Here is a 21,751-nt window from a genome sequence, read left to right as displayed (position 1 = left end):
TTTTCAAATATTGCTGGTGGAATGAAAATTAGAAAATTCTTTGTAGGAGGGAGAGAATTTACAGAACTGTATCTAATAAATGGAAAATATGCTCTTTTTAAACCTAGTTTTTGCATTCCTAAGTAATTATCATGCAGATACACAGGGGCATAAATGAATTGTGCTCATATGTATATAATTCTAAAGGACTTAAGTGTATTTTATATATCAATCAGTCATACTGTGAGACAGATACATATGAGCTGTTAATGGGAAGGCTTCCAGATTACATTAACTGGGTAAAAATATGTTTATGCATGTGAGTTATGGATTATTTTGTAAAAAATTTCGCAAGAAACTGGAAATATTGATTGCCTCTGAAGGAAAGATGAGAGACATTTTCTATATTTTTTTCCTTTTGAATTTGCTAAAAATATGCATGTATTCCTTACACAAAACACATACATATTTTTTAAATAGAATGTGTCTGTAGTTGCAGCTACTCGGGATATTGAGGCAAAGAGGATCGTTTTGAGCTCAAGAGTTGGAGGCCAGCCTGGTCAACACAGCAAAATCCTTTCTCTAAAAAATAAAATAATAATAATAATAATAATCACAACAGAAATGGGGAAAACTGAAGCGCAAAGGCACCTTCCTCATGAGTTGGAGGCCAGCCTGGTCAACACAGCAAAATCCTTTCTCTAAAAAATAAAATAATAATCACAACAGAAATGGGGAAAACTGAACGCAAAGGCACCTTCCTCATTAATCAGAATTATAATCTGGTATTCATTAGCATGCTTAGGGTAGATCCGGCCCCGGGTCCTCACGGTTGAGTCTCCGGTGTGGGGATGGGGGCGCAGGGGCCTGCTGGCGAGGCTCCTAACCGTTCTTAACGGCGGCTGGAATTCAACCTGCCAAAGCAAACCGCTGTCTGGCAGAAACCCACCCCTGAGGACACCGCCCCCGGGAGCGCCCCCGGGCCCGGGCCCTCCACCACCACCCCCAGCGGGGCGGGCCCCGCGCCGCTGCGCCCACAGGTCCCTTACCCAGGTCCAGTCTCCGCCGCTCCCGCCACCGCTCGGTCCATCCACATGGTGTGTTCACGCCTCGGCCGGGGAAAGCCAGCGCGGGTCCTCGCTCTGCTGGGCTGTGCGGCGCCTCCCCCTTGCGTCTCCTGCTGTCCAGAAATCTATTTCGTGTTTTCAAAAAAAAAAAAAAGTTTTTAAGTGTTCCCACGTCTCTCCGGGGGAATTTAGGGGACAGGTCGAGGCAAAAGTTCGCAAGAAAAGCAAGTGGTGGAGTGTACCACTGTCCTGAACCCGTTACCCCAGCGGAATGGTATCGGCTCGGTACAAAGCCGCTAATTGTCTGGGAAGCGTGACACACGTGAGTCAACCCCTCACACCTGGGTCCCGGCCTCGCGAGCGCCGATTCTTCACCTCATGAAGAAGGAGGCACAAGCCTCCTCTGTGATTGGCTTAGAGGCGGACCCAGAAGACTCTGTTGGAGCTTCTAATTGGCTAGTTAATTCTCAGCAGGTGCGAGCTCAACAACTACTTTTCCCGGATCTTACTGGCTGATGAGGTGGGCCGGTCTTGGATTTCTTGCGGGTAATTGGATTTTAGCGCTCAGTAACTATGTCACTCACGATAACTCGCAGAATGATTGGTTGGGGTAGGGGGAGACGATTGGTTGACTACAAACCAGACGTTGATTAGTGCGGACGCGCTTTGGAGGCGGGACAGTGGTGGCTGAGGCGCGGCGGGCGGAGCTCGATTTGTGGTGCGTGTGGGAGGAGGAGTCGGCGGCGGCGGCGGCGGCTGGGTTGAGGTGCGAAGCGGAGAGCAAGACAGTTGACTCTCGAGGAGCGCTAACGGTGGGGTTCCAGGGCGGGGTTTGGGGGTGGGGAGAGGCCGGGCTGTGGGCAGTCGTGGTAACCGGGCTGCAGAAATGCGGGTTTGAGGAATGCCAGGCGGCCTGCTGAGGGTGTGGGGCCCAGGAGCCGGGGAGGCGCTGGCGGGCCGCTTTACCCAAATCCAAAGGACGTACTCTGGTACCAGGGCTAGTTCGTTGTGGAGTCTGCTACGGGAGGGTTTGCCCCTTCGGCTGGTTCCTTTAGAGACGGAGGCACCATTCTTTTATTAATTTGCTGTTTTGTGTTTGTTTTTGTTTTTGTTTTGGTGCCGGGCTTCTTGAGTTCAAGGCCTAGGCGCTGTCCCTGAGTTTTTGTGCACAGGGCTAACTAGTTTGCCTTTTTATCCACCTCCTTCCCACCCACCCCCCCCACTCAGCTTTTTCTTTAGTTATCTCTAAATATAGGGGGGGGGGGTTGCAGTGGTCAGAATAGTGTGTCAAGAAGGTTTTGGGGGTGTATGTGTGTGTATGTGTTTCCTCCCTGTAGTCCTTGATCCTTAAGACAGTTATTATTGTGGTAAGTTTTGTCTGATTTGACTTCATTAACTCATCCCTTTGGACATCGGCTGGGAACTCAGCACAAGATAATTTGTAATATCTGAAGAGGCATTAGCTTTCAATTCATTCTTCCCACATTATATCAAGAACTACAGATGTGGTCAAGAGTAGAAGGATCAAGATTTGAAATCAGCCTTGGTTAAAAAAAAAAAAAAGTTTGTAAGATCTTATCTCAATAGAAAAAGTTTGGTGTGTGGAATGCATCTATTATTCCAGCTATGGAAGTGTAAAATAAGAGTGTTACAGTTCAGGGGCTGGGAAGGTGGCTCGGTGGTAGAGCGCTTGCCTTGCATGCATGAGGTCTTGGGTTCAATTCCTCAGCACCACATAAGCAAAAAAGAAAAAAGCCGGGAGTGGCACTGTGGCTCAAATGATAGAGCTCTAGCCTTGAGCTGAAGAGCTGAGGGACAGCACCCAGGCCCAGAGTTCAGGCCCCACGACTGGACCCCCCCCCAAAAAAAAAAAGAGTATTACAGTTCATTAACTGTAGGCCCTATCAACAAAAATAACCAGAGGAACAAGGGTTTGGAGACATTGCTTAGGCACTAGACTGCCTACCTAGCAAGCTCAAAAGCACTGAGTTCAAATCCCAGTACTACTTTCAAAAAAGAATGATAAGCATGATGTGTGTTTGGGATACTGTGGAAGTATCCTAATCTACAGTAAGTCAGGCTTCAGAGAGTTTAACTACAAAATCAGAAAAACATAGGGCTGGGAAGGTGGCTCAGTGGTAGAGTGCTTGCTTTGCATGCATGAGGCCCTGGGTTTGATTCCTCAGCACCACATAAGCAGAAAAAAGCCACAAGTGGTGCTGTTGCTCAAGTGGTAGGGTGCTCGCCTTGAACTGAAGAGCTGAGGGACGGTGCCCAGGCTCAGAGTTCAGGCCCCATGACTGACCCAAAAAAAGAAAAAAAAAAAAGAAAAACATTAGCAATCCCTGGATTTGATTCTCATAGTTTCAGAACTGAAAAAAAAAATTTTTTTGTGTGTTGAGTCCATTTTGTCTGCCACGGGGAAGGACATTGGTGTCCAGTTGCTACCATGGCTTCCGGTACACTGGCAACGCCTTAGATGCTGGATCTTCTGGCCAAGCATGGGTTCATATTCATTGTATCTCTGGGGATCTCAGCTCTCTATAAGTTTGGTGTGGCTGAACCAGGAAAGAAGACATATGCAGATTTCTACAGAAATTATGATTCCATGAAGGATTTTGAGGAGATGAGGAAGGCAGGTATCTTTCAGAGTGCAAAGTGAGTTTGGAATGTAAAGAATTTCTTTGGGTTGACCTGTGTTCCTGAACTATGAAATATGAATATGTGGGCTAATGAATAGTTTCTCTTATAAATAAATAAATACTATGGATTGGAAAACAAAAAAAAGTGTTTTGGGCTTCCCTACAGAGATGTGATTATGAGTGGCCTTCAAAACAGAATTATTTTCCTTGCACTCTGTGATGTGGAGAAATTCTTTCATATCCTTCAGCCTTCATTTCTCCATTTGTAACAAGGGGAACAGAATACTCTCTATGGTCTCTCTCAGTTCTAAAACTTTTGCATAAACCAAGAAGTATGGCTAGCAAGATCATGTTAAATGAGAGAGCACGTTTATTTAGGTTTCCCAGAACCACCTATAGGCATCTGCCTATCAAGATTTCTCCTACCAGACAAGCTAAATCTTACTTAACCTGTGTGCGTAGAGCCAGTCTCACATTTGATACTTTACAGTTATTGGTTTGAGTAATTTGGCAGAGAGTGAGTAGTACTTTTTCAACTATGTCCTTTCTAAGAAATCTATTTAACTTCTAGTTCTTTCCTGATATTGAATTGGCCAAGATTTTTTTTAATTTGTTTTGCTGTCTAATTAGTTGTTTTAGTGTTATCTCTCACCAAACTGTTTCAGAACAAGATTTTTATTTTTGGTGGGGTGGGGAGAGGGGGGGGGAGTTTAATTCAGAAACTTAAACTCTGGCCCAGTTTTTTTAACTCATGTCTGGCACATAACCACTTGGGCTGCACCTCCACTTCCAGCTTTTTACTAGTTAGAGATAAGTCTCATGGATTTGTCTGCCCATGCTGGCTCCAAACTTCAATCCTCAGATTTCGGTCTCCTGAGTTGCCAGGATTACAGGCATGAGCCACTGTTGTGAGGCTCAGAATAGGAATTATTCCTCCTTTTTTCCTAGCATGCTCAGCCCATAATAAGCCAGAAGTATTTAACTGAAACACATTAATAATGAAGATGTTTAGAGACCATGAGAAAATCTATGCAGTAACTAGATTTTTTTTTTTAAGTAAAACCTTTTGTAGACATCCAGAGTAAACTGTTTCTTAGTGTAGGAAAATATCAATTTGGGAGTCATATATTTACAAATTATTTATGCAGAAACCTTTCTTTCTGAAAGCAATTATGTTACCACAGGTATGTTAAAGGTATTTATGTTATAATACAAAGAGTCATATAAGGTTTTCCTTGCTGGCTCTTTAAAAAACAAGAAAACGGCCGGGCTCTGGTGGCTCACACCTGTAATCCTAGCTACTCAGGAGGCCAGCCCAGGCAGGAGAGACCGTGAGACTCCTATCTCCAATAAACCACCAGAAAACCGGAAGTGGCGCTGTAGCTCAAGTGGCAGAGCACTCAGCCTTCAGCTGAAGAGCTGAGGGACAGCGCCCAGGCCCAGAGTTCAAGCCCCACGACCGACAAAAAAAAAAAAAAAAAAAAAACAAGAAAACAGTTTTATTCAGTGATTTGAGGAATAAATTTCATAAATGAAAATAAATACCATACATTAAACTCAGTCCTTCCATCTTTCCCTTAAAAATGGGGGAAAGCGGGCTGGGAAGGTGGCTCAGTGGTAGAGTGCTTGCCTTGCATGCATGAGGCCCTGGGTTCGATTCCTCAGCACCACATAAGCAGAAAAAAAAAGCCAGAAGTGGCGCTGTGGCTCAAGTGGTAGAGTGCTAGCCTTGAGCTGAAGAGCTGAGGGACAGCGCTCAGGCCCAGAGTTCAGGCCCCACGACCGGACCCAAAAAAAAAGTGGGGGAAAGCTAGATGTGGTAGTATACTCCTGTAATCCCAGCTAAAAGCCTGGAAAACTTATCAGGACTCAAAACAATATCAAAAAGTGTAGTTCAGTAATAGTTTCCTAGGATCCATGAGGCTCTAGGTTCAATTCCCAGTACAACCCCTGAAAGGATGGGAAGAGAACAGTATTCCTTCATGTTGATGCTGAGTCTCTAAAAGTGATGTACAGAGCAGTACATCAGTGGTTCATACTTTTAATATAGCTGCTCAAGAGTCTGAGACACAAAGAAATATGGTTCAAAGGCAGGCTGAGCAGAAAAATCTGGGATATTTCATCTCCAAAATAACCTGCAAAAAGCAGAGCTGTAGGCCTTTCTCAAGTAGTAGAGCACAATAATATATTGGATATTGGATAACTAATGGTCTGTAATAGACAAGACACTTGAAAACACTCCTCAACAAAGAGGGATTCCCCCCCCCCCTTTCAAGCCAGGAGTCTCTCAAGAGGGTAATTTTGTTTAAAGATATTGTCTAGAGTCAAGTGACAGGAGATCTCCCTGTAATCCTAGCTATTAAGAAGGCTGAGCAATGAGGATTGCCCTTCAAAGGCAGCCCTGACAGAAAAGTTTTAGAGATTCTGTCTCCAATTAGCCAGCAGCAACAACAACAACAACAAAATTGATTTGGAGATAGGGTTCAAGTGTTAGATCACCAGACATGAGTGAAAAGGCCAGTCAAAAGCACAAGACCCTATGTTCAAGCTTTGGTACTAGAAAAAAAAACAACTACAAAAACCCTACTGTCTTTAAAAAATAGATTTGTAGGGGCTGGGAAGGTGGTTCAGTGGTAGAGTGCTTGCCTGACATACATGAGGCCCTGGGTTTGATTCCTCAGCACCATGTAAACAGAAAAGACTGGAAGTGGCACTGTGGCTCAAGTAGTAGAATGCTAGCCTTGAGCTGAAGAGCTAAGGGACAGTGCCCAGGCCCGGAGTTCAAGCCCTACAACTGACAAATAAATAATAGATTTGTAGCTGGCCACCAGTGGTTCACTACTATAATCCCAGCTACTCAGGAGGCTGAGATCTGAAGATAGTGGTAGAAAAGTCCCCATAAGGCTTTTTTTTTTTTAATGGTCAGTTGTGGGGCTTGAACTCGGTCTAGGCTTTATCCCTCAGCTCTTCAGCTCAAGGCTATCGCTCTACCACTTGAACCACAGCGCCACTTCAGTTTTTTGAGTGGGTTATTGGAGATAAGAGTCTCATGGGCTTTCCTTCCCAGGCTGGCTTTAAACTGTGATCCTCAGATCTCAGCCTCTTGTATAGCTAGGGTTACAGGAGCAAGCCACTGGTGCCTGGCCCCATAAGACTTTATCTCCAATTAACCACTCAAAAAAATGAAGTGGTGCCGCGGCTCAAGTGGTAGAGCACTAGCCTTGAGCACAAAGAGGCTCAGAGACAATGCCCAAGCCCTGAGTTCAAGTCCCACAACCAACAACAACAATAACAAAAAAAGGAATCCACTTGTCTGGACATATTATGTATGCAGTTGATTTTACAAATTTAAAGTTTAGGAGGAAGTCCTAACTGTAACAACATATAGATGATATTTTAGTATAATAGAAGAGAGGAAAGAACAACTCCTTGGGACATCTGGTGTGACAAGGTTTAACAAATGAGAAAGAACTAGAGATTGAGTCTTGATAGATTAGCCAGAAGAGGAGAAAAGTGAGGAGGATGTGCTGTTTTAGAAGCCCAAGAGGTGTTTTGTTTTGTTTTGTTTTGTTTTTTGGGGGAGGGGTCTGGTCGTGGGGCCTGAACTCTGGGCCTGGGCGCTGTCCCTCAGCTCTTTAGCTCAAGGCTAGCGCTCTACCACTTGAGCCACAGCGCCACTTTCGGCTTTTTTCTTTTTGCTTATATGGTGCTGAGGAATCAAACCCAGGGCCTCATGCATGCAAGGCAAGCACTCTACCACTGAGCCACCTTCTGAGCCCCAAAACAGAAGGTGTTTTTGAAAAGAGTAACACCCACTATTCTAGATCCTGTGGCAAAATCAGACAAGATGAGACCTAATCTTTGAATTTAACAATACCTAAGTATTAACACTCTTAGTTCTTCATGTAAAAGGAAAGGAAAACATGGGAGGTAGTTAAGAGGAGCAAGTAGAATGAAGACAGGCTTTCTTTAAGAAGAGAGAATACTTACTGATGGGAAACCCAGGGGAGAGGAAAGCATTAACAACACCAAAAGAAGAACTTGGAGAACTTTTTTTTTCCTTTGTCGTGGGGCTTGAACTCTGGGCCTGGCCGCTGTCCCTCAGCTCTTCAGCTAAGGCTAATGCTATACCACTAAACAGGAAGTGTCACTTCCTGTTTTCTGGTGGTTTATTGGAGATGAGTCTCACAGACTTTCCTGCCTGGGCTGGCTTTGAACCGCAACCCTCCTGAGTAGCTAGGATTATAGGCATGAGCTACGAGTACCCAGCTTTGGAGGACATTTTTATGAAAGACTTCAGTATGGGCCTGGGAAGGTGGCTCAGTGGTAGAGTGCTTGCCTCTCATTGATGAGGCCCTGGGTCCAATTCCTCAGCACCGCATAAACAAAAAAAGCCAGAAGTGGTGCTGTGGCTCAAGTGGTAGAGTGCTAGCCTTGAGCTGAAGAGCTGAGGGACAGCGCCTAAGCCCAGAGTTCAAGCCCCATGACTGACAAAAAAAAAGACTTCAGTACAAGGAATAAAGATAATTTATTGTTACAGGAGAAAAGATCAGATAGAGAAAGGTGAATGAATGGGTGTTTGTGGATACTTTCTTTGAAGGCTCTGCTTCCTTAATGAAGTAGGAAGCAAGAACATTTAAGGAATTTAAGAAACCGTTTGGGGCTGGGAAGGTGGCTCAGTGGTAGAGCGCTTGCCTTGCATGCATGAGGCCCTGGGTTCGATTCCTCAGCACCACATAAGCAGAAAAAAAGCCAGAAGTGGCACTGTGGCTCAAGTGGTAAAGTGCCAGCCTTGAGGTGAAGAGCTGAGGGACAGCGCCCAGACCCAGAGTTCAGACCCATCACTGGACCCGAAAAAAAAAAAAAAAAAAAAGAAGCTTTTTAAGGTTGGAGAAGAAAGATGTGAAATAATTGTCAAGGGAGTTTGAATGTATGTGGAGTTACAAGGAAGGAAATATTTCGTTAAGATTTTCTTGGCAGCAAAATGAAGGTATAGTGTCAGATTTTAATACATGCTAGTAAGGCCATTGCAATGTTCTAAATAAAAGGTTTGTGCTTATTGATTGATAGATTGATGCATGCTCTTACTGGGGCTTGAACTCAGAACCTGGGTTCTTTCGCTTAACTTTTTCGCTCTAGGCTGGCTTTCTCCCATTTGAGCCACAACTCCAGGTCTGACTTTTTGGTGGCTGATTGAAGATAAGAATCTCATGGTCTTTTGTGCTGGACTGGCTTCCTATTATGATTCTGATATTTCAGTCTCCTGAGTAGTTAGGATTACAGGCACAAGCCACTGGTGCCCAGCTAAGATGTTTGTGCTTCTGACCAGGTACTATGTGGTTGGAGTCATTAGCGTGCAGTCAATAATTGAAGCTTCAGGTGTTGATGAAATTTCCTAAAGAAAGCAGTCACATTAGCAATGGCTAGAAAGCATAGGTTGACAAGCCCCAAATGGAGAAGTATTTGCCAGAGAAACAGGAAGAGAATGGAAGAGAAAGAGGACACAGAAACCAAGGATTTTTATTTTTATTTTATTATTATTGGTATGTGTGTGTCTGTCTGTCTGTGTCTGTCTGTCTGTCTGTCTGTCTGTCTGTCTGTCTGTCTGTCTCTCTCTCTCTGTCTCTCTGTCTCTGCCTCTGTCTCTGTCTCTGTCTCTCTCTCTCACATACTCGATCGCTTGCTCTCTCGCTCTGTCTATCTCTCTGCGTCTTTTCTGCAGCTTGACCTCAAGGCCTGGACACTGTCCTTAAGCTTTATTGCTCAAGTTTTAGTGCTCTGCCACTTGAGCCACAGCTTCACTTCTGGCTTTTTTCGGGGTGGGGGTAGTTAATCGTGGTTAAGAGTCTTTGACTTTCTTGTTCCCGCCGGCTTCAAACTGCAGTCCTCAGATTTCAGCCTTCTGAATAGCTAGGATTACAGACATGAGCCACCAGCACCCAGCCCAAGGAAATATTTTTTTTTTTTTTTTGTCGGTCATGGGGCTTGAACTCCAGGCCTGGGCGCTGTCCCTCAGCTCTTCAGCTCAAGGCGAGTGCTCTACCACTTGAGCTACAGCGCCACTTCCGGTTTTCTGGTGGTTTATTGGAGATAGGAGTCTCATGGTCTCTCCTGCCCGGGCTGGCTTTGAACCGCGATCCTCAGATCTCAGCCTCCTGAGTAGCTAGGATTACAGGCGTGAGCCACCAGCGCCCGGCCCAAGGAAATATTTTTGTGGCAAGAATAATTGCCTTCTGGCTGCTGCAGAGTAAAATAAGTCCTCATGCATGTTCTCTAGGTTGATTGTCTGGCAAGTTAATTCTAGTAAAGGAGCAAGGTAGAATCCTATTTCACTATTGGCTGAGCTATAAATAGAAATCGGGAGAGACAGTAAATGAAGGCTATATCACCATGCAAGATAAGTAAGATGGTCTTTATCAGGCCTAGAAAAGGCAGTCCTTGCAGAAACAACAGCTTCTGAGAATATCCAGAGGCATAGATAAGGAATTTTAAATCATTTGATATAAAATCTAAGAGTATGTGTACACTTGGGCACACATAGCTTACAAAGCTGACAGTGTACCATTGAAACCAAACCTCCAGCTATACTTTTTTTTTTTTTCTAGTTAAGTTGGATTATGGTTGTGGCCACTGCTCCTTTGGCTTTTAAAACTGATCAGTGGGCTGGGAATGTGGCTTAGTGGTAGAGTGCTTACCTAGCTTGCATGAAACCCAGTTCGATTCCTTGGTACTACATAAATAGAAAAGGCCAGAAGTGGCACTGTGGCTCAAGTGGTAGAGTGCTGCTAGCCTTGAGCAAAAGAAGCTCAGGACATTTCCCAGGCACTGAGTCTAAACCACAGGACTGGCCAAAAACAAAAACAAAACAAAAAACTGATCAATGCATAGATCTCCTTGAGAAAAAAAAAAAGTAAAGTTTTCTATTTCATTTTATGTGCATGTTTCCTTTAACATGTTTAAAATACAATGAGACATTTTTTTCCATGAAACAGATTTTTGAGTTTGCTGAAGTTCTTAAATGGGAAAATCAGCACTTGTGTTCTTTTCAGTAACAGTGTGTTCTCATGCCTCTCTGCCAGCCAGACAAGTGTTGGTTGAAAATGCCAACATTTCCTTGGTTTGCTTCTTTCAGGATGTCAGTCAGTGTATAGCTGAAAATGTCCACTGAGCAGACTTCTTGGACAAGCTTGTCCACTATTCAGAAGATAGCTCTGGGCCTCGGCATCCCAGCCAGTGCAGCAGTTGCCTATATCCTATACCGTAGGTATAGAGAAAGCAGAGGTATGTGAATCTCTTCATCATTGTACCTAAAAATATTTAGATCATGTTTCTGCCTTGTCAATTAAAATAAAAGTTTTTTCCTTGCCAGACCAGTAATGTGTCTGAGATAAAATTGGCTTTCGGTAAGGAATCATACTAAAAATATTTCTTCTTTGTATTCTGTGTAGCTAACCTATGAAATGATCAAGTTGTATAATCCCATTGGTCTGTTATACTCTTATTTATATGCTTCTCTCTAGTTGTCAGAAGTCACTATCCCAGCCACATGTTGATGGCTCACCCTGTATGTAATCCTAGCTATTCAGGAAGCTGTGACCTCAAAGACCAAAGTTCAAATACAGCCTGGGCAGAAAAATCTATGAGATTCCCATCTCTAACCAGGAAAATTTTGGACTGGAGATTTTGGACTCAAGTGGTAGAGCACCAGCCCATGAGCAAGAAAGCTGAGCAAGAGACCCTGAGTTCAAGACCCAGTACCAGTACCTAACTAAACAAATGAGTAGTATCCTACAGGCTAGAGAATAGAACTTAGAGAAATGATTAATGTAAAAGTCATTCAAGAAAGCTAGGTGCAGCCGGGTGCTGGTGGCTCACGCCTGTAATCCTAGCTACTCAGGAGGCTGAGATCTGAGGATCGCGGTTCAAAGCCAGCCCAGGCAGGAGAGACCGTGAGACTCCTATCTCCAATAAACCACCAGAAAACCGGAAGTGGCGCTGTAGCTGAAGTGGTAGAGCGCTTGCCTTGAGCTGAAGAGCTGAGGGACAGCGCCCAGGCCCATAGTTCAAGCCCCACGACCGACAAAAAAAAAAAAAAAAAAGCTAGGTGCAGTACACTTGTAATCTCAGATTCTCAGGGGTTAGAGATCCAAAGGATCATGTTTGAACTTCTACTGGACAAAACAGTTAGCAAGACCCCCCTCTCAGTCCAATTAGCTGGGTATGGCAGCACATCTGTGGTTCCAGCTACACAGGAGCCCATAACTTGGAAGATCACAGTTTGATGCCAATCCTAGGCAAATCACCTAGGATTGCTAAAGCAAAAATGGCCTAGAGGTGTGACTCAAATAGTAGAACACCTGCCTAGAAAGGCCCTGAATTCAAACCCTAGAACTGCCAAAAACAAAAATAATTCAGGGGGCTGGGAAGGTGGCTTAGTGGTAGAGCGCTTGCCTTGCATGCCTGAGGCCCTGGGTTCGATTCCTCAGCACCACATAAGCAAAAAGTAAAAAGCTGGAAGTGGTGTTGTGGCTCAAGTGGTAGAGCGCTAGCCTTGAGCTGAAAGGCCCAGAGTTCAGGCCCCACGACTGGACTCCAAAAAAAAAAAAATTCAGAATTTTTGTGACTATAGATATTTAAAGCAACTTGTGGCCTTCATTCTTATCCAAGAATCATGTTTTGGGAAAAGTAGTTTGCTCAGAACCAAGAGCCTCCTCTTTCCATAATCTACATTTCCCATTTTAGTATCTTAGAGAAAATGCCCTGTTTGTGAGTGTGTATGTGTACTGGGGCTTAAACTTGGCCTTATGCATATTAAGTATGTACTACACTCATCACTGAACTATACCCTCACCCTCAACTCTAGTTTTTGAGGATCTCTTAATTTCCACTTAGCTATTCCTTTTCTTTCTCACTGTGGTTAGATCCACATTTTATATCTTGGATCAGTGTCTCTTACATTCAAGGAAGGGATAATAGTATTTTGGGGTGTATTTAAGTCCAATCCAGTAAGCTCTGATCTGTGCAGAAGAACGGCTGACGTTTGTTGGAGAGGATGACATTGAGATAGAGATGCGGGTTCCCCAGGAGGCTGTGAAGCTCATTATTGGACGGCAAGGAGCCAACATTAAACAAGTAAGTGTGGGAACAAGCAAGTGGCTTTTCCCAGGCCTTGATTCTGTTTGATTTCTTGTTCCCTTCCTCCGACCCTATATCAAGAAAGACCCCCCCCAAGCTGTTTATATTTTTAAATGAAAAAAAAAAGCTTTTTATCTAGCTACACTATTTACTTTCCAAAGATGAATACTTTTTAGAGAATTAATGACTAGATTAGATGATTCTCAGCTTAGTATAGCTTGAATTTTTTTCTATTATAGAATTAATTAACTTATTAATTGGCAATAAATACAGAATTATTGCTTTTTAAAAAACTATTTTCTATTCTTCAACAAAACAAAATCTTTTGGTTGAAGATGTAGTTCAGTGGTAGAATTCTTAACTTAATACCTATGAGGCCCCAGGTTCACTTCCTAGCAAAACACACACACACACTCATGCACGCACGCACACACGCACACATGAATGAGGAATGAGATGGGCACCTGTGGCTCATGCCTGTCATTTTAGCTACTCAGGAGTCTGAGATCTGAGGATCACAGTTTGAAGCCACCATGCCCTCTCCCCATGTTCCCCCCCCAACCCCCAATAGAAGCAGAGAATGAGACTTTTATCTCCAGTTAACCACCAAAACCTGGAAATGGAGCTTAGGCTTATGTGGTAGAGCTCTAGCTTTGAGCAAAAAAGCTCAGGGCTCTGAGTTCAAGCCCAGGACTGTCAAAAAAAAAAAAAAAGAGAGAAAATTGTGATTATCTAATCTATATAAAATCAGGAAAGAAAGGGACATAAACACAAAGAGAAATAAATGGTTTTAAATTAACTGCTATTTGGAATTATTCTTGTTACTGATTTCCTTCCATAAGTACAAGTAAATGAGGATTGCTTATAGTGTTTGTACTTAGCTGGTACTTTTGCTTAACTCCATGTATCTCCAGGATTTAATTTAGAGTATCCTTAGCTGGGCCCTAATTGGAGCTCTTTCAAAGTGTACTGCTACATCTCCTTTTTCTCTGCAGTTGCGGAAACAGACAGGTGCTCGGATTGATGTGGACACAGAGGATGTAGGCGATGAGCGAGTGCTGCTTATCAGTGGTTTTCCTGTTCAGGTGTGCAAGGCCAAAGCAGCCATCCATCAGATCCTGACAGAGAATACCCCTGTGTCTGAGCAGCTCTCAGTTCCCCAGAGATCCGTGGGCAGAATCATAGGTACCACTGGACAGCTTACTCTGCTATTTCCTTTTTTCTTTACTTTTGCCTTTCACACCTTCCCAGGGGTTTTCCTGATCTACCCTCTTTGACCTTGTTGAGGAAAAAAGACAGACATTGAGACCAGTACTTTACTTTCGTAGAGAATTGGTGGTAAAAACAAAACTTATTATCTGAATCTTATAGATAGATTTATAAAGGAAAAATTTGATGCCTGTACTATCTTGGTCTTTCAAAGCAGTGCTATAAAGAGTACCTGTTAGGGCTGGTATGTAGCTCAGTGGTAAAGTGCTTGCCTAGCAAGTCCAACATCCTGGGTTTGATCCCCAGATCCCTAGTACCAAAACAGAAAAGACAAAAAAAATACCGTTAAGAGTACCTGTTAAGTGTTCCCCAAGTAACTCCGTGTACTGTTTCAGACAGAGAAGAGTCCTCAGTACAGGATTCTAATACAACATGCAGCATGTTTTCTTAAGAGCTGGAGATGCAAAGTATAGTCTTGCCTAAGAATCCAGAAAATGGAAATGACATGAAATTAACATAGCTAAACATCAAGAGTAAATAAAATGGATAGAGTCCTTTATTCTCTTTCCTATAACAATAACTCCAGTAGCTCATCCTTCCATTCTTCATTTTATATCCTGCTAAATTTGGAAAGTAGCACTGACTATGATTTTTCTAGTAGTTAAGATTGGCCAGGAGGAAAGGACAGATTTTTATGTGTTCTTCAATATAGGGAGAGGCGGTGAGACGATTCGTTCTATCTGTAAGGCCTCAGGAGCAAAAATTACCTGTGACAAAGAATCTGAGGGGACATTACTACTATCAAGACTTATAAAAATCTCAGGAACACAAAAGGAAGTGGCAGCAGCTAAGGCAAGTAGCTGATGCACTGAATCATACTTAGAGTGAAAAGAACCCTTTACTTGATCCTGGATCAGTATCTGACTGAATAGATTATACCTTCTTTCATTTTCCACAGCATTTGATACTGGAGAAAGTTTCAGAGGATGAAGAACTTCGAAAGAGAATTGCCCATTCTGCAGAAACCAGAGTCCCACGCAAGCAGCCAATCAGTGTGAGAAGAGAAGAAATGACAGAGGCAGGAGGAGCTGGAGAACCAGCTTCATGGAAAAACACCAGTTCTAGCATGGGGCAGACTGCACCTTTGGAGATTCCTCCCCACAAAGGAGGTGGTGACATGGCTGTTGTAGGACCCAAAGAAGGTTCCTGGGAAAAACCTAATGATGACAGCTTTCAGAAACCTGGAGCCCAAACCAGTCCAGAGATGTCCATGTTTGAAAGTATGTAACAAACTGAGAACCCATTAATCATATAAAAGATAAGACGACTAGCTTATCTGACCTCAAATAGGAATCAATAAAAAATGTAAATCTATCATCATAAATCATGCCTTTCTGGTAATGTCTACTTAGGTTGATACTAAACAATATATATGTGTGTATATATATGTATATATATATGTATATGTGTGTGTGTATGTGTATATATATATATATATATATATATATATATATATATATATATATAAAGAGATTTTTTTTTTTCTGGTTGTGGGGCTTGAACTCTGGGCGCTGTCCCTCAGCTCTTCAGCTCAAGGCTAGGCCTCTGCCACTTGAGCCACAACACCACTTCCAGTTTTCTGGTGATTTATTGGCTGTAAGAGTCTCACGGACTTTCCTGCCTTGGCTGGCTTTGAACCGTGATCCTCAGATCTCAGCCTCCTGAGTAGCTAGGATTACAAGGTGAGCCACTGGTGCCTGGCTACAATAATTTTTGTGAATGTAAGCCAGCTAATGATGAAGGAAAATGAGATCATAATATGCTGACACAGAAAACTAGTCTGTGAGTGGTACATCAAATAATTAAATGTATATTCTTTCCCCAAACACACCTTTTACTGGCTGGGCACTAATGGCTCATGCCTGTAATCCTAGCTACTCAGGAGGCTGAGGTTTGAGGATCATGGTTTGAAGTCAGCCTGGGCAGGATAGTCCATGAGACTCTTTTCTCCAATAAACAGTTCAAAAAAGCTGGAAGTGGCTAAAGTGGTAGAGCACTAGCCTTGAGCAAAAGAAGCTCAGGGACAGCACCCAGGCCCAGAGTTTAAGCCCCAGATCTGACAAAAGAAAATTTTCATTAGCGTACACTACTTCTATAAGAGAAGTTTCATTTTGACATGTCCATACATGTATTCAATGTATCCCATCAACATCATCTTCCTTATTACTCTCCCTTATTCTTCCTCATCTTAAAACAATTTCACCGGGCTTCATGGTGTATGCATATATATGTACGTTGACAAAATTCACCCTTATTCACTCTCTCCATTGATGCTCCCCTTCTCTCACTCATAGCCACCCTGAACAAAGTCTGTTTTATTCTTCTGTCACCAGACATGCTTTTTGTATAAGTAAATTCTTAGCCTAATTTTGTATGGCCTGTCTGGTTTGTTTTTAAAAAATCATCACTTCAAGAAGACTGAAAAAACCATGAGCTTTCTCTCTATGCAAAGATGCTGGGATGAACAGGGAAGACCAGGGCCCCCCAGAGGCTCATGCTCATGACGTTGTCCATGCTCACATGATGGATCCACGGTAGAATGGAATCTGGAACAAGCAAAATTATTCATGTACAGCTTACTGCCCATGTACCTTTTCATGATCTTGATGCACCTGCCAGATGGAGGACTTCTCTGAATACATGGCATATGTCAAAGAATGTATATCATTGTTTCTCAGTTACATAGAAAGGTACTGAGGATAACTTAGTACCTTTCTTCAGGACATTCTTCCAGTTGTTCCTCCAGCCATTTTCTAAATGGTTAACAGCCACTCAGTCAGTATTTGTACCATTCACAGTTCTAATACAGTCATCATCCTTATCCCTATGTTCAGTCCCCAGTCCTGACTTCAGTTTCCATGCTGATGAGTACCTAGAAGTCTACGTTTCTGCCTCTGAACACCCTAACCACTTCTGGATCCAAATCATTGGCTCACGTAGCCTGCAATTGGATAAGCTTGTCAATGAGATGACCCAGCATTATGAGAATAGCCTGGTGAGTTGCCATAAGCACAGGGCTGGGGCATTTTCATTGTAATATGTTTTCTTTCTTGTGAGGCAACTGTTCTTTCTCCCTTATGGTATTCCCTGTTTATTAGCTACCATTCATAACTCTACCCCCTCCCAACTCCTCACTCCCATGTATAGCCTGAAGACTTGACTGTGCATGTAGGAGATATTGTAGCTGCACCTTTATCTGCAAATGATTCCTGGTATCGAGCCCGGGTCCTTGGCACGTTGGAGAATGGAAATTTAGACCTCTACTTTGTTGACTTTGGAGATAATGGAGATTGCCCACTGAAGGAGCTCAGGGCTCTCAGGTCAGTGTGGACTCTTCTGGAATCTCAGCTGTTGGCTCAGCCCTGACCATATAGAGTAGTAAGCTCACATCACCACGGGGATTTAAAAGAAAATCTATTTTCAGAAAGCAGATGATTATCTTCTCACTGGATCAGTTGGTTCTGTCTAAAAGAAGAGTATAAGAAGTCCCACTTTGCCCTGAGCTTCTGATTTGTTTCTCTCAATTTAGGAGTGACTTTCTAAGCCTTCCATTTCAAGCAATTGAATGTAGTCTGGCACGGATCGCCCCCACAGGTAAATCAGTCATGTCAACTTTGTCTTTCATATAAGGTATGTGAGGAGCTCTCACATTACCAACCTTTTTGAGTCTTGGGAATCTCAAAGCTTTTTCATTACTAGTATGAAAAAGCAGCAACCAGAAATTTGCCTGGCAGTGAGGCAGACTCACCAGAGATGTATATAAGTACCTTCCTGAGTAAAAATGAATAGTTCCCACTATGTTGAAAATGAACTATTCAACTTATGGGTGGAGATGGGAAGAGGTGACACTGTTCAAAAAGAAATGTATTCATTACCTGACTTATGTAACTGTAACCCCTCTGTAATCTTTATAATGACAATAAATTAAAGAAATAGTTCCAACTTCCCTCCAGGGTATATGCATACCCTTTCAGCACCTTCTGTGACACTTCCACCCTCTTATAATTTTCTGCCAGGTGTACAATGGGAAGAGGAAGCTTTAGATGAATTTGACAGACTCACTTACTGTGCTGAATGGAAGCCCCTGGTGGCCAAGATCTCTAGCTACGTCCAGACTGGGATCTCAACTTGGCCAAAGATCTACTTATATGATATCAGCAATGGGAAGGTAACACTGCTCAATCTATCATCTGCATTTTCATGCCCTATTTCTCTCCCAGAAACCTTTATCCTAGTCACCATCTCACACATGCACAAAAAAACCTTTGAACTCTGGGCCTGGGCGCTGTCCCTCAGCTCTTTAGCTCAAGGCTAGCGCTCTACCACTTGAGCCACAGTGCCACTTCCGGCTTTTTCTTTTTGCTTATGTGGTGCTAAGGAATCGAACCCAGGGCCTCAGGCATGCAAGGCAAGCGCTCTACCACAGAGCCATTTTCCCAGCCCCGGACAACCTTTGAAGTTTTAATCTGAGTTATTCCATCTTATTTACTCAGATTTGTCCTCCCTAACAATGGGAACAGTATTCTTTTTGTTTTATTTCTCAGAAACTTGATATTGGGCTAGAATTAGTTCGTAAAGGATATGCAATTGAGCTTCCTGAAGACATGGAAGAAAACAGAACTGTCCCGGACATGTTGAAGGACATGGTATGTGAACTCTTACTTAGACAGCTGCTTCCAGGAGAACCTTGGGCATGGAGACACAATGAGGCCTTCTAGACATAACATTAACTTCTGGAAAATCAAAAACTGTGCCACTCTAGAACTATTAGGTTACTTCAGCTTCCAAACTGCTTAGGAAAATGTTGATCAGAGTCATTGAGTAGGAAAGGAATGATGGAGTGGGGGTAAATATGGTCACAGTGCTCTGTGTGTGTGTGTGTGTGTGTGTGTGTGTGTGTGTGTGTGTGTGTGTGTGTGTGTGTGTGTGTGTGTGTGTGTGTGTGTGTGTGTGTGTGTGTGTGTGTGTGTGTGTGTGTGTGTGTGTGTGTGTAAATAACATGAAGCCCATTAAAAGTTATAAAGGGAGGATTATTGAGAGGTATAAGGAAAAAAACCCAAAACAACAAAAGGAGATACTTTTGTTCCTGTCAACTGCCTTAATCTGATCCTATAGGCAAAATGACAGGATGGCCTCTCTTTTCCCACCAGTCAAGATGGTCTTTTTCTCTTTTATGCCCTAAGGCCACAGAAACAGATGTCTCTCTTGCCAGCATGCTTAGTGAGACCAAAGAGAGCCCGGAAGAGCTACCACATACCCTGTCCTGCCTCAGCTTATCAGGTACCATCATTGTTGCCTATTTAGCATACCTGTGGATTTTTTTGTTTTGTTTTTTGTTAGTCATGGATCTTGAACTCTGGGCCTGGGCACTTTCCCGGATGTCTTCAGCTCAAGATGAGTGCTACTACTTGAGCCACAGCGCCACTTCCAGTTTTCTGGTGGTTAATTGGAGATAAGGGTCTCACGGACTTTCCTGCCTGGGCTGGCTTTGAACCTCGATCCTCAGATCTCAGCCTCCTGAGTAGCTAGGATTACGAGCGTGAGCCACCAGCACCCAGCTGGAGTTACCGTTGAGTTTCTCCAGAGTAGGGAAGTTAAAGCTTGGTTCTTAGATCATTGAGCACCAAGAGCCCAGTTTAATCCTGGGCTTCACTGGTAGTACCTGCTAAAAGAGGGCAGTATCTAATATCATTTCTGCCCAATAGAAGCTGCCTCTATGTCTGGTGATGATAACCTTAAAGATGACTACTTACTCTGAAGTCCGTGCTTCAGCTGGAGAGCATCTACTTTGCAATGTGAGTAGGGAAGTGATGAGGGTAAGAACGGGAGCCTTAACTTTATTACCCCTTCCCTTTACTCTACCTTCATGTAGTCCTCTGCAGCTGCTTTCCTGCTGATTAACTTGCTTCATACTGACTCTTTAAGCTTTTTGCCTCTGTTTGGCAGGATTTGGTGCCAGGAGAGAGGAATCTCCAATAGAAATCCATGCAGTCCTTCCTTTGTTACACAGAGTCTTGCTTGGACCAAATTCATTTTCTCCTCCCATTGGACTACCAGAAAGTGTGTGGGGAAGAGGGAGACAAAAACATCCTCCCTATACTTTACTCCCAACCCCCACCCTGCTGCTGTTATTTTCAGGGGTCTGAGTCAAGCTAGGTCCCCTCTGCCAGTCATAATGTGCATTATTGTGGGGCTGTGTCTTTCAAGGCTGGGAAACAGCCAGAGTTTGAGACTGTGACTCACCCTATCAGGTGACTCTTGTTACAGGAAGTGTTATGAGTAGTGTTTGAGTCGAAAAGCAAAGGCAAAAATCAGCAAAAATGTTGAGCTGCAGGACGTGGAAAGAATACCACCTCCCAGCCACAATTTCAGATAGGTTATTGGAGACAAGTGTGTGTGTACATGTACAAACTTTAGTTAAAATGTAAGTAAAAAAGAGCTCAGGAGATGCTGTAAATTGCTAGTAAAGTGTTAGTAAAGTGTCTATATATGTATATACATACACCTTGAAAGTTCAAATCATTTGAGGGACTGAATAAAAATCTCAAAAATATTTAAACTAAGTATTCATTGGCCACCTAAACCTAAATCTCGTGAGAATTATCAACTGCCTTATATATACAGGCAGTAAAACAAGTGTCTTTCCATATACACATTTACTTTCTTCCCCCAGAGTCACTTCCAAATCAGCCAGCTCAAGGTTAGGCTATGTAAATAAAACCCCACCTAAACTATTGTAAAAAGCCTGGATTCGGATTCTGGAAACCTGGATTCAAGGAATGCTTAAGAGCAATTTTTCATTTGTGACAGTATTGTCTCTAATGAGAACTGTGAAGGTAATTGAAGGTATGTATATATGTAATGTGGGTAGGAGGATAATGGTAAGTGAACAATGAAGGGTAAACTAGAAAAAAATAAAGATGCCTTATGCAGGCCCTTTTTAATATCAAGGGGTTAGTGAGATCTTCCCTGATACTACTATGTGGAAATTCCTCCTCCTTTAGGGTCTTTGCTATCAAAGATAGCACGAACTTCACCCCCCCTTTGGTGGAAAATTAGTGCCTCAGTCTTACCTGTAGTTTACTACTATAAAATATTCTTTTGCTGTTGGTCATGGGGTAAAAATCTATTCAGTTCATGTCTTGTCAGTTTATATCCCGTCCTGTGAATTCCATTCATTCTTCCAATACAACCCTGTACTTGCTATCTGGAATATGCTCTTTGCATTTTGTGATCCATGTACCTTCTCTCCAAACAGAACTGGCACTTGTCTCCAATTTCCATTGAAATGTGTAAATGTGTAGATCTAGTTGGTCACTTGTGGGGCTTGAACTCAGGGCCTGGGCACTGTCCCTGAGCCTCTTTATGTTCAAGGCTACCCCTCTACCACTTGAGCCACAGAACCACTTCTGGTTTTTTAGTGGTAAGAGTCTCACGGGGATTTATCTGCACAGGCTGGCTTCAAACTGGTATCCTCAGATCTCAGCCTCCTGAGATTACAGGCATGAGCCAACTGGGCCCAACAAGACAGTCTTTTTGAGCTCCCTAATTGGTTGGTAATACTTTGCCTTAGACATTTATAAATGTCTAAGGATGTATAAATGGCTTGGATGTATAAATGGCTTGGGATACGGGAATGGAAAAAAGAAATTGAATTCG

The 21,751-nt window shown here is 43.0% G+C and overlaps 1 protein-coding gene across 8 annotated transcripts; it reads left to right on the top strand.

Moving 5' to 3' along the window:
• The first annotated feature begins 912 nt into the window (after positions 1-912).
• Tdrkh (tudor and KH domain containing) lies at positions 913-21,305 on the top strand. 8 transcript variants are annotated; one of them, XM_070013845.1, is made up of 14 exons: positions 913-1,076; positions 10,821-10,969; positions 12,714-12,820; positions 13,819-14,008; positions 14,745-14,884; positions 14,991-15,312; positions 16,927-17,087; positions 17,240-17,412; positions 17,622-17,686; positions 18,109-18,260; positions 18,637-18,738; positions 19,276-19,372; positions 19,798-19,887; positions 20,039-21,305. In XM_070013845.1, exons 2-13 carry the CDS (start codon positions 10,846-10,848, stop codon positions 19,848-19,850), a joined length of 1,686 nt encoding a protein of 561 aa, XP_069869946.1. In that variant the 5' UTR covers positions 913-1,076; positions 10,821-10,845; the 3' UTR covers positions 19,851-19,887; positions 20,039-21,305. The 8 variants fall into 8 exon arrangements, with proteins under 8 accessions (XP_069869946.1, XP_069869950.1, XP_069869945.1 ...); XM_070013849.1 differs by lacking the exon at positions 913-1,076 and adding an exon at positions 1,377-1,520; XM_070013844.1 differs by lacking the exon at positions 913-1,076 and adding an exon at positions 1,377-1,566.
• Positions 21,306-21,751: the final 446 nt, after the last annotated feature.

Source organism: Dipodomys merriami, unplaced genomic scaffold, assembly GCF_024711535.1.
Source record: "Dipodomys merriami isolate MVZ:Mamm:240054 unplaced genomic scaffold, mDipMer1.0.p SCAF_92, whole genome shotgun sequence".
Lineage (NCBI taxonomy): Eukaryota > Metazoa > Chordata > Mammalia > Rodentia > Heteromyidae > Dipodomys > Dipodomys merriami.
Note: the sequence above shows the minus strand (reverse complement) of the source record. Positions and strands in the feature narration are given on the sequence as shown.